Source organism: Eucyclogobius newberryi, unplaced genomic scaffold (assembly GCF_026437365.1).
Source record: "Eucyclogobius newberryi isolate DKJ021-1_F unplaced genomic scaffold, fEucNew1.0.hap1 SCAF_6, whole genome shotgun sequence".
NCBI classification, from domain to species: domain Eukaryota; kingdom Metazoa; phylum Chordata; class Actinopteri; order Gobiiformes; family Gobiidae; genus Eucyclogobius; species Eucyclogobius newberryi.
Genome location: NW_027316278.1, coordinates 16,357,060 through 16,369,331, shown reverse-complemented (window position 1 = coordinate 16,369,331; position 12,272 = coordinate 16,357,060). Strand labels below are relative to the sequence as shown.

General features: G+C 41.2%; 1 protein-coding gene across 1 annotated transcript; it reads right to left on the bottom strand.

The window, feature by feature from the left end:
- Positions 1 to 67: 67 nt before the first annotated feature.
- snrnp200 (small nuclear ribonucleoprotein 200 (U5)) lies at positions 68 to 11,229 on the bottom strand. The gene is made up of 44 exons (XM_072433649.1): positions 10,966 to 11,229; positions 10,625 to 10,788; positions 10,020 to 10,191; positions 9,737 to 9,929; positions 9,611 to 9,666; positions 9,426 to 9,524; positions 9,192 to 9,344; positions 9,014 to 9,113; positions 8,802 to 8,938; positions 8,653 to 8,730; positions 8,389 to 8,562; positions 8,156 to 8,293; positions 7,928 to 8,083; positions 7,685 to 7,855; positions 7,409 to 7,602; positions 7,183 to 7,306; positions 6,946 to 7,095; positions 6,616 to 6,858; positions 6,350 to 6,538; positions 6,081 to 6,278; positions 5,858 to 6,010; positions 5,712 to 5,792; positions 5,545 to 5,628; positions 5,356 to 5,462; positions 5,167 to 5,285; positions 4,940 to 5,094; positions 4,664 to 4,853; positions 4,416 to 4,589; positions 4,190 to 4,350; positions 3,873 to 4,100; positions 3,612 to 3,803; positions 3,186 to 3,364; positions 2,952 to 3,103; positions 2,762 to 2,870; positions 2,561 to 2,669; positions 2,158 to 2,347; positions 1,868 to 2,032; positions 1,667 to 1,788; positions 1,443 to 1,586; positions 1,191 to 1,367; positions 924 to 1,084; positions 768 to 849; positions 600 to 692; positions 68 to 520 (listed from the first exon to the last, which is right to left on the bottom strand). Exons 1-44 carry the CDS (start codon positions 11,008 to 11,010, stop codon positions 371 to 373), a joined length of 6,411 nt encoding a protein of 2,136 aa, XP_072289750.1. The 5' UTR covers positions 11,011 to 11,229; the 3' UTR covers positions 68 to 370.
- Positions 11,230 to 12,272: the final 1,043 nt, after the last annotated feature.

Genomic DNA, 12,272 nt, shown 5'->3' with positions numbered 1-12,272 from the left:
CATGTTTCTATTTTATGTGTTGCAATAAAATCCCTTTTAATAAAAGTATTTGCAGCAACTTCTAGTCTTTGCAATCATGTTGCTTTTTATTACAAATATTGACAATACAATTAAAATGACAATTAAAATGTAACTCAGGATTTATCTTTAGAAATAAATTGGGGGTAGGACATGGTTTATTACATATTCCAGACAAAAGCTTTGACGATGTATTTATAAAAGTTTGACTCTTGCACTAAAAGGTCACAAACCCAGCTTTAGTAGTAATGTGCTAATCCAACACAATTACTGCAAAAGAGTAAGGAAATACCCTAGCAGAATCTCCACATTGTTGCTCATAAAACCAAATGCATATGAACAGTTTTTCCAATTAGTCTGAGTCACTTTCTCCTTCGCTGTCCGCTTCTTTCACATCCACACTGAACTTGTACTCCTGGTCACAGCCCATGTAAGCGTCGCTCATAAAATACAGCGTGTAGTTATGAACACCCATGGCTGGTGCTACAAAGTCCAACTTCACCTAAGGATGAAAACAGAAAACAAAATATGAGTTTTTGATTCAAAAGGTACTTTACAAGCAATAACAGATGGAAACTGACCTTTGCTTTCTGCTGAAGAGTCAACCTCTTAATGGAAATGAGACTGTTAGACTTGGGATCGCCGATAACAACCCACCATCCTTCCTCACGTTTCTGTAAAAACAAGGCCAACAGTCAGACACTAAAGCTACAAAAAATATTCTGTAAACACATTTGCTGTGCACTGACCTGAGGGAAGAGGGGTGCAATAACAGGTCCCGTCACCTCCTCTTCTCTCTCGAGCTGAACTTGAACCAAAACAGGACTGCCACTACAAGTACAACAACCATATTAAGTTTCCACATTAAACTGACCATACTCTTAAAAGTTTTGTGGATACAGTACCTCTTGACATTGTCCTTTTCTGCGACTTCATAGGAAAGCTCAATGTTTGGATAACGGTTACAAAAGCGTGCCACATCTGCCATCTGGCCGTCTGACAGTTGTAGAAGAGCTGTGCGTTCGTCATCCTCCATCTCCATAATGTCAAAGATACTCTCCACTCCCTGAAAAAGACAAGAGCCACCAAAGAATACGACAACATTATATATCTACACCTGAGCAACGGAAACACTTTTATGTTATGATCGGTAAGATATACACAAAACATACCTTGTCAGTGCATCGTTTGATATGTTCCGATGTGAAGAAGGGAAGCTGTTTGAGGTACGAGTCCTTGGACCACATGGCCTGGGTGACCATTTGAGCCAGCTCCATCGCAGCCAGAGCAGGACTCAGCCACCCGTTACTGGACAGGACATCCACACACGCCTGGATGAGACGAACAGCCTACGAAACAACAGACGGGTGTTGCATTCTGCCTTTGAGTTCAACAACATAAATTCATGTAATTGGAAAAAAAACCTTGCTCAGGATATCCTCAGTGTCCGACTGCAGCTCTGCACTCAGCTGCATCCTCGACAGATGCGCCTGAAGCAGCAGGTTGGTCTTCACATGGGGGTCGTTGAACTTGGGGTTATTCAGCTTGTGAGGTACTTTCTGAACCAGCTGGAACACAGAACCACATTCGTATGATATTAAAATGAAAAGTAATGATAAACAGCTTTTTATTTGGAGATGTTGAATACCTGTCTGAGAAGTGTGTCTTCATGGTGCCTTATCGGAATGTGCTTGTATTCAGCAGCATTCGAGATGATCTCAATCAATCCACGAATCTTTGTTTTAGCATTGAGAGACATGCTGAACAGCTCTGTTATACAAAACAAAAGTTACATTTAAAACCCTTTATAACAGAATATAACAATGACAGTGAATATGATGAAACAAACCAATTGTGGTGTAGTTGATGTAGTAATATGCAGCGATCATGCCCAGATTGAGGGGCGCCACGTCCATCTCGTCCTCGATGCTGATGCATTTCGACTGCTCCAGATCATGAAGTGTGTTCTCCACCAGCTCAGAAAGGTGGTCCGACAGGTGACGATGGGACATGCCTATGAAGAAAATGTATTTAAATGTTTTATTATATTTGTAGCTATTATCATGGCATTTGTAGCTATTCTCATGAAACCTTGTCTTCTGTATTGTACATTATCCATAATATGCTTTGGTTCCTAACCTTGCAGGTTGTAGTAGTTGGGATTTTGGGTCATACGGCGATAGAGGAATGTCCAAGTGAGATAGTCCACAGCGTCCTGTTTGTTCTCCACCGTCTTTGTCACAATTTCTGCATTAAAGTGGTCATGGAGGCAATGGTCCAAGTGGGACTCGACTGGCAGAGGCTCATATAGGAACTTCTTGAAGAAATCCTAAGTGCAAGAGAATAAATACATTTGTTTGTGTTCATGTCAGATTATTCATGGGTACGAAGCACTCGTTGCTACTGCCATCTTGAGGACAAAAGCTGCACTGTGGGCTGTACCAACAAGTCTCAAAAGAAAGTATTCTTTGATGACATTAACATCCCCTAAAACCCTGTTTGTCACATAACTGAAACCCAACAAAACAAAGTTAGGCTTTACCTTTTTGGAGCCTTGACACATGATGACACAGCGGCCCTCGTCATCTAGCATTGGTCTGTTAGCTTTGCCCACCATTTGGAGGATGTCGTAAATTGGATAGTCCACATAGCTGAAAAAATTTAATAAAAACATCAGTTAAAACAGTTTTTTTCTGTATTCCTGCAAAAAAATAAAAGGTAAACCAAAGTTCAGAAAACATACGAGTTAATTTTGCCGTTGTAGTACTGAGTGTCCATGACAATGACGAGATGTGCAGCAATGTTGATGCCCCAGCAGAGCGAACGAGAGGACACCACAACCTGAACAGCGCCTTTAAGTACAAACAATAAGCGTAAATGCTCTGGAGTATCCACTTTTCAAAAAAAGCAGGTGCAGGAGTGGTGAGTCATACCGGAGTTGAAAAGTTGTTCAACAATTTTGCGCTCAGTGGCAGACAGGCCTTCGTGCAGGTAACCCACACCATTAGCCAGAGTCTCTTTCAGCGTAGCATCATTGATTTTCTCCAGGAACGGTGCCAAGTCTTTCTCATTGCAATGCAGGAACCTTCAGAAACACAAATGTTAGCTCTCTGTGCTCAATAATCTTAAGTAGATGAATATAACATGGATGATAAAGGCATAGTAACCTCTGGGGAACCACGTCAGCTGCACAGAATGTGAGGATGTCGATGGCTGTGAGGCGAGTCTGTCTGCGGGACGGGACAAAAACTACGGCAGGTTTGGAGGGCGAGTGCTTCATGATGGCGTGGTACACGGGCTTAGCCATAGACAAGAGCCGGGTCTGCGTGTGGCTCACATTAAAGCCCTGACCAAAACAAAAGTCACCACATCAGAAGGCAAAAAATATGACTTTCGTTAATTTATGCTGACAGAGAAGCAGTTGGAGTGATGCAATTCAACCATATAATACTGTCCTCCACCTTAATTTTAAACTATGGATTCTAGAGGTTGTCATGTCCCGTGAACCCAACCGTCTGAGCTTTCCACATCAGATTTTAGTTTGCATAGTACACAAATGTAAATGTGTAGGTATCGTTAATGTCATCACAAACCTGAATGTGCAGCTCGAGTGGTACAGGTCTGACGTTGGGGTGAAAGTTGAACGTTGCTGTGGTGCTGCAGCCCAACCAGTGAGCCACATCTTTGGCATTGGACAACGATGAACTCAGAGCCACAATGCGGATGGGGCGCTCAATTTGAGAGGAGATGTACCTCATTCTTGAACAGATGACCTCCAGGACAGGCTGGGGAAGACAGTTCATTATTTGAAGTTTATTTCAAGAAATACATTGTCGTTGTCGAGCTAAACGTACCCCATTTTCTCCTCCAATCAGGTGTGTTTCGTCCACAATGAAAAGGCTGACATTTTGAACATTCTTCCTCTGTTTCCAGCGTCGGGACAGGATATCCCACTTGTCGGGAGTACTCACTATAATGTCTCCTTTCCCCAGAAGTTTCAGATCTGTGCTCGTTTCCCCAGTAAGGAGCACAACTTTCTTATTTAGGACATCTTGAAACTTTTGATGCCAGTCCATAAATACCTAAGAAAATTAAGGTATGTATATATAATATGGTAGGTAAGGTATGTTTTTTTAAAATAGTTAAAAGGAGATTTAACAAAAACATTTACTTGTTCAGCAAGCGCCTCCATGGGTGTGATGTAGACACAGCGGCCCTCTGCGTTGTGCAAGAGCATTCTCAAGATGGCAAATTCAGCACATATGGTCTTTCCACTGCCAGTTGGAGCTCCCACAAACACATTATCATCACTGTTGTAGATGGCGTTGAAAACTATGGGAAATGTTTATGTTGAAAATCGAAAGACTTTTATTACAGATAAGTATTTAAAGTTGTACCTTGTGTTTGAATGGGGTTGAAGAAGGGGAACTTGTTCTGGTAGAGAACCTCAAAGGCAGAGTTCCTGAGAGCAGTGACGGGCAGAGGCTGCAGGTCCAGCAGCTCTGTGGGCGGAGGGTACTTCTCCGGGAGGATCAGGTGACGGAACGAGACCGGGAGCTGAGTCTCACAAGCTTAACAAGGACAAATACAAAACATTAAAATAAAACACAAAGGGTACGTCAAATACTTCCCACGCTACACTTACAGAGCCAGCGATCTGATAGCACTCTGATGAAGTACTGTGGAGGTAGAGGCTCAAACACAGGAACAAAAAATGTCACCAGGTGTTCATCCTGGGCATATTTGTATTTGAGAAGGAAGTATTCATGATGCAGGATGACTTCACTGTCCACATCCTCCACCAGGATCCAGAAAGCCTCAGATGATCCATGAATCTAAGTAGGAAGAGTTCAAGATGAAACATCATGGCTAAAGTAATTTATGGACAGTGCACTGTTGTTGGCTTTGCTGAATTACAGACCTTTTCATCCCACTGAAAGTCAGGAGTAACTGTGAGCTCCACCTTCAGTGTGGAGCGAGTGATGGGCTGCAGATGAACAGCCAAGTCCAGTTTAGGAAACTGGTGCACAAACTTGTGTATAGTCTTTCCCATTTTTGGCATTCGAATGAGCTCACCTGCAATATAATTCTCATCAAAAGAAGTCTACAGCAAAACATGAATACATTCTTTGCTTTAAAGACACTTACCGATTTCATTGTGATTCAGGTCATACAAACGCTCAAAAGGGAAGTTTTTCTTCTCAATCTTTTTGATCACTTCCTCTGGAAGTTTTTTGAACTGTCTCAAAGGAGACATTGACTGCCACCTTCAGATTCAAATATAATTCAAATTAAGTATATGGCAAAATTGTAAAACCAGTGATTAGTAAAACGTACATTCTTTTGTCAATCATCTTGCACAGGTTCATTGTCTTGTCACTGAGTTGGGCCCAGCCTCTGTTGAGTACAACCTCAAATATAGCACGCATAAGTCTGCCAGCGCTCTGAAAGAAAAATAAAGTCAGATGAAATGTTCCTGCCAGTGATGAAAAGCTTCATAATTCATATATTTAAAAAAATGTTCACCTGTGTAACATAGACCATATCTGCCATGAGCGCAAAGCCTTCCAGTTTGAGTTGAGAGATGTAAGCTTGGAGTAGCACATTAATCTGTGTGCAAAAATATAATTATCCTTTGTCAATTTGGGAAAAAGTTTTAAAAGCAACTCCAACACTGCAGACATGTTATTCACCTTCGCGCTTGGCTCTTCAATGCTTTCCTTCACTGGGATTGGGACACGTTCCAGTAACTTTTGCAGCTCCAATTTCTCTTCCTAAAACAGTGATATTTTTACATAACATATGTTCTATTATGTTGAATTAATTCAGCTCAATTTACCTCTCTGACTGTGATGTTTCTGAACTCTGATGAAAGTGAAAAAACACGGAAGAGTTCAATCTCACTCAAAGTGGGCTTGAGCAGCTGGTTGTACGTCTGAATAGAGTCATGCGTGATGTAGAAGTGACTAGCAATGCGCCCGAGATCTGTAACCTAAATCAAAAGACCACCATTAAGGATTATAAGGAAATGCAAAAATGTCTAGTTTAAATTAACCACAAACCTGAAAAGCGCCTGTTCTCTTATCATATTTAACAAGATTGTTTTTGTCCAGGACATTGGCAGCAGTGTGTATAAGGTCTGTTCTGCGCCGCTCCAGGAGTGGATCTGCGCTCTTGTCGTCATGGGAAACTCCGTACAGGGTAGGGTTGCGAAGCATTCGCACATATAAATATGTGTAGCCAAGCCAGTTCACAGCATCCTGAAAACAAATTCAACGTTTAATGAATGGTTTCCTTAACATCCTTTTGACTGGACATTTTAGCCTCATACCTTGACATTTTGTACATTGCCCAAGACTATTTCTGCATTCAGCATATCAGGCAGCTTGGCCACCATCTGACTCTCTATGGGCAGCTGCTGGTTCAGGAGAGAGAGATAGTACTGCAGTTCTCCGTGGGATGTGATCAAAATTCCCTCTCCCTTAGTGTCATACTGCGGACGACCAGCTCGACCAAGCATCTGCAAAAGCATAATCGATGGCTCTGTTAACAGGAGCCCACAGGAGGACTTGGTACAAGATGTGAGCTCCAACCTACCTGTAAAATGTCGAGCGCACCAAGCTCAGTCCACCTGCCTTTCTCGGGGCTGTACACCTGTGTGCCTTTGATGATGACAGTATGAGCGGGAAGGTTGACACCCCAAGCCAGAGTCGCTGTGGACACCAGCACCTGGATGTGACGATCCGCAAATAGATCCTCCACCAAAGTACGGTCCACTCTTGTCATACCGGCATGGTGGATGGCAAAACCGTAAGGAAGTAAATCCTTCAGCTCAAGGTTCTGGATAAACAAAACAAAAAGTATAAGATTTACAAGATCAAAGTTAGGACAAAGATATGTACGTCATAACAAATGTGATTTACTTACTTTGCACTGTTCGGCCTCAGTTCTCAACACTTCTGTCGATGCCGAGCCCTCTCTAAGGAACAGGCCAAGAGCATCTTTCTCTAAACACATGTCTCTTATTGCTCTGGCAGTTTTTCCCGTCTCCTTCCTTGAGTGTACAAATACCAACACCTGTTCAAGAATAGAGTGGAACATAAGTTAAGCACAAGATATAGATTAAATTTGAAAATTCTTTGCAAATGAAACATAAAAGCACACCTGGTTCTTTCCAGCATGCTCCATAATTTTTTCATACACAATCTCATTCATGATCTGAAAACGCTTAATAGCCTTTTTCTCTGTGATTCCAACGTAGGTCTGCTCCAGGGGCACAGGGCGGAAACTAAGAAGAACAGTGCATCAGGCATCGGTTATATCAGATCTTTTTTTGTTTTAAAACGCTCTTATAATCGTTTAGACGGTTGAACCCAGGTTAAGTTTATACCTGTTGTCAAAATAGAAGAGGCCTTTGGCAGAATCCACCCGCAGACATGCAGCCACGTCCTCATAGTTAGGCAAGGTGGCACTAAGTCCAATCAGACGCACATCCTCTTGGGTCAGCTCGACATTACGAATGGTTCTCGCAATAAGAGACTCCAACACAGGTCCTCTGTCATCATGCAGCAGGTGGATTTCATCCTGTGTGCGCATATTCCAAGATTATCAGACTGACATAGTGATAAGTATGAAGTAATATTTTCATCCAACTGTCGTTACTCACAATGATGATAAGGCGCACTAGCTGAGTGTAGGTGCGCTCTCCACCTTTTCTTGTTATAATGTCCCATTTCTCAGGGGTGCACACAATAATTTGAGTGGCATTGATCTCCTCTTTACACAACTGGTGGTCTCCAGTCAGCTCAGACACTGTGATGCCATAACTTGCCAAGCGCTGGAAGATATAATTTAATAATTTAATAATACACTTTTTCAAAATGTGAATAATACCAAGTTTAGAGCTCACCTTGCCAAAACTTCCCACCATTTCTTGTACCAAAGAGCGCATAGGAGCAATGTATATTATTTTGAAATCATCCACATTGATGGTCCCGTCAACGTTAATGTGTTTTCCAATTTCTCTCAACATGGCCATGAGAGCAACATTAGTCTTACCAGCTCCCTGTAAACAAGCAAAATATGTTTTAAATATTGTTTATAAGAAAACAATTATCAGAAAATAGACTTGACTTACTGTAGGAGCACACACTAAAAGGTTCACATCACTTTCCATGGAGGTCTTGAACAGCTTGCTCTGGATGCGGTTGAGGTTTTTGAATCCCTCAAACCCAGCCTGAGCGTACTTGGGCAATTTATCAATTGAAACCAGAACCTAAAGGCAAATCAGGAGGCTGTACTTAGACTTAAATATAAAACACCAAGAGCAACGAGAAGATAAATGGATAACATTTTAGTTTCAAGACAAACCTCATCATCAGAAAAAGCTTTAGGTTTGAGGGCCGGCACGTGGACCTCCTCATAGCCTTTACGCTGTTTGCGAAATGAACCATCTGGAAGCTGACAGCGCTTGTTTGCCATAAAGTGGCTTCCTTGTGTGAACGACAGGTCATCCAAGTCTAGCAACTGTCGAGGGGCAATTGACTGCAAAACAAGGGTGATGTAAGTAAAAGTATGTTCCACAAAACCCATAAAGTAATACTAGAACAAAGTGCTACAAATGAATATATTCACCTCTCCATGTTCGACATCCATTGCCTCCAAATCATCAACGCGAGATTTTCTGACCCTTTCTCTGCGAGATCGTTCCTCCTACAAGAAAAACATTATTATTGTTGTAAACATAATCAGAAAGCCATAAACATATTTGAACAAGACTTTACCCGAATAATATCCTCCTTCTCAGTTTCCTGCAGCTGATAAAGGATTTTTGACAATTCCTGATCTGACTCCATCTTTCCAATGATGCGTTCTTTTTCCGACTCACTCTGTGCACTTGCCAGCATTGTACAGTATTGAACTAAGAGTCCCAGAAATGTTTAAATGAGACAGTACAATAAAAAAAACATGCTTGCGGCTTTCAGCGATAACTTACTCATGCGACGATGTTGGCGGAGAACTTTAATGAAGTCAAAAGTGTTGAAGCCGAGCAGCAGCACCAGCTGGTTCTCACATTCTCTATCATCACTGGCATTCTGAAGCAAACAGTGACTACAATTCATCCCAATGCTCACACATAAACATAACAGTGTAAAAATTAAAAGAAAAAATACCTTGAGAATGTCCAAAACTTCATCAGCTTTCTTTTGTGAAACAATAGCATCATCGTAAAAACGACTGAGCTGACGTTGTAGCCAGAAAGCATCAATGTCTCTTGGGTGTAGATCTTTTTTCTTCACGGTCATCACATCTCCTGTGACACCAAGCTGAACAAGAAATTGAATTATTACAGGCTGTTGTAAAGTAAACCATTGCATACAGTTTCTTATTTCAGTAAAAACTCTTACATTGGCTGTAAGAGTGGAAGTAACATCCGCTTCTTCTCCTTCGCTGTCTTCATCTGAATGCTCATCTCGTACCTCCCCAAACTGGTCTTCATCTCCCTCCTGAAAATAAATAAATAAATAAATAAATAAGAGAAGTCATCATGTTTACGGGAGAATAGCAAGAGATGAAAAGCAACAAGTCTTACCTCTTCATCGGATTCAAACTGGACATTCACCCCATATGTTTCGTCAATGTTGTCATCTGTAGAATAAAGTTTAGTTCAATAATCTGAAGAACTCCTCTTAAACTGTCCAAAGAGACAAGAACTTACCCATATTTTGCAAGTCCTTATCACCTCCATAGTCTGAGATCTTTTTTCCCAGATTGACCAGCACATGATAACGCGTGTCGTCAGCAGGACCGAGAAGCTGCTCGACCTCACGACGCCTTTCCTTATCCCTCATTTTATCATTCTTCAGCACCGCCAGGACTTCATCTGCAGCTCCACACAGAATGTCTCGTGGCTGTGTAATTTACAACAGTATAAAATCAAGCGTTATCGCTAAATACTGGCAAGGGGGAGAAATCAAAGAAACTCGAGGCAGAAGTCTGACCTGATCTCCAAGTGCAGCATGTATGAAGCTGAGCAACACTTCATACGTCTCTCGTGTTTCTTTGGTTTTAGGCTTGTACACGATGCCCACCATATCATCGATACCTTCAGAAAGCAAGGTAAAGCCTTTCATTTTATTGATGTCATGCCGGTCTTCATCCCTCTTTCGTCGCCTATGTAGAACAAACAAAAAATACACCATGTAAACAATAAGTGTTGTTGATAATGAAAAACATGATGACCTTGATATGTTTTTGCACTGTCTCAAAATGATAAATATAATATTTTAACAATGTAATGCGTCAGGAATGTGCTCAAATGTGCCTGTAAATGTCTTTGTTGAGATTATCAGATCGAGAGACACAAAACATGAGCAGACCAGAAAATTTACCAGAAAAGGGAAGAAATAAATTCCCCTTCATAATCTTAGCTTACACTAGTTTTGTTCTTTGAGAGGCAAGTTTTAATAGTTCAAATTTTGCACATTTCTACCACGACCACAGCATTATTGTCCCACACCTCTAGTAAACAATGTAAACATCTGTATCATCCACAAGATTTAACGCGAGTCGTTTTAAAAAAAAAAAAGCATTTGAAATAACTGACTTGTCTCGTCGCTCCTCCAACTTTTGAGGCTTGGTCCTCTGCGATTTATCGCCCATTTTGGTCCCCTCCAGTTTCCCCACAAGGGAAAGCACTTCTCCCGTGGGCTCATCTCTTCGTGTTCGGTCGATCAGGGACCGATCCGCTTGCAACACCAAGTTTGAGTTCTTTCATTCGAAACAAAAGCACAATCAGGACACAGAACGTAAGCTAAATGCTAACCCTGACAATTAGCGAGCCAAATTTTCCAAGTGAACTTACAATATATAGTTCAGGTTTATTACATTATACAATAATGCGTTCTAATGTTTATGTTGTGCTTTAATCTCCAAAAGTGTACTTACCGCTTTGTACTCGTACTGCAGGCTACGAGCAGTAACATCCGCCATGGCGGTGACTTTATTCCGACAGCTCTAACTCTAAAACACACTTCTCCGTGGTACAAACCCTGTATGGCTGGATTCAACTATAAATAAGCATTGAACTGAATTGTAGACGTTTATCTCGACGTTGGTTGATGTTGTGTTTCTGGAAGTGCGTTTTCTTTACGTTACAATGGCACCGATAACACGAGCTCACAACAAGCGCCACTGCCGGATTTGTTCTGTTCCGGGTTCAAAGGTGCGATTTAGCAGAAACTGTATTGCCCCCTACTGGTTTGGCTCAACATTACATTTATGCTCCACGCCAGGAAAGTCCCAAATTTACCAATACTGTATAAAAATTGATGCTGCATAAAATTGATATGGATTTTTTTTGTACAATACTATTAATTTTGAGGTTTTTTTTAGTGCTCGCCCACAAACACAAAAGTCAGTGGTTTGATCCTCGCTCTCATCGGTGCTTAATATTGTGTAATATTGTCTCTTGTGTATTCTTTTAATGTAGTAAAACACAAATGCTTCATGTTATGTATGTATGCTTTGTAATGTCCTAATACTAAAACTTAAACAGTGTTGGAAATAGATAAAAACTATCCTAATTCACCCTATTATTACATGTTTATTTCAGCTACAATTATTCTTTTAGTCCAACAAAATAAAAGGTAGTGTAACCCAAAGGCGTGGAGTTACTTATTACGGTAGGAATGCAATTTACAGGTAAAACTACTTCAGAATTTGTTTACCATTGTCCGGTCTGTAATATTTATGGATGAACACATACTTATATGCCAGTTGTGACTGCGACACCATCTGCAGAACACTTTCCCTTCAATTTCAACAACTGCATGTCTCAAAGGTTTACACTACACTATGGTATAATGGGAATCCACGTTACCCCTTTTCTGGGGTCAGGCTTAAGCTTCTTGTGTGACCCAGACAAGATTTAGAGACAGAAGGGAACCTGGCCCACAGACTGTAACTGTATTAGCAAGGAATGTGAGCGAGGCCAGGTTACGCAAGGTGAGGTATTACATCCAGTAATGCTGCACCAGGCATGATTTAAAAGTTGTTTATGTCCACTCTCACTTTAACAACTAGCTGAATATTTTGCTTTTTATGCTGCAGGTGCTTCAGATATGTTTAGACAGTAAAATTGTCCAGGGGTTACCCCAGCACACTTTACCACATACTTTAAAGGTGTACAATGTAACCTTTCTAGTGGTTACATTGTGCATGTAGAACTCATCTACATGCTGCCTTGATGTGTT

Excerpts from the sequence above, each read along its gene's own strand:
- snrnp200 (XM_072433649.1), bottom strand. The coding sequence starts at position 11,010 with ATGGCGGATGTTACTGCTCGTAGCCTGCAGTACGAGTACAAAGCG. Across the intron at positions 10,789-10,965 it reads TGCAGTACGAGTACAAAGCG|AACTCAAACTTGGTGTTGCA; the intron begins GTAAGTACACTT and ends TTCGAATGAAAG. Across the intron at positions 693-767 it reads TTGCACCCCTCTTCCCTCAG|AAACGTGAGGAAGGATGGTG; the intron begins GTCAGTGCACAG and ends TTGTTTTTACAG.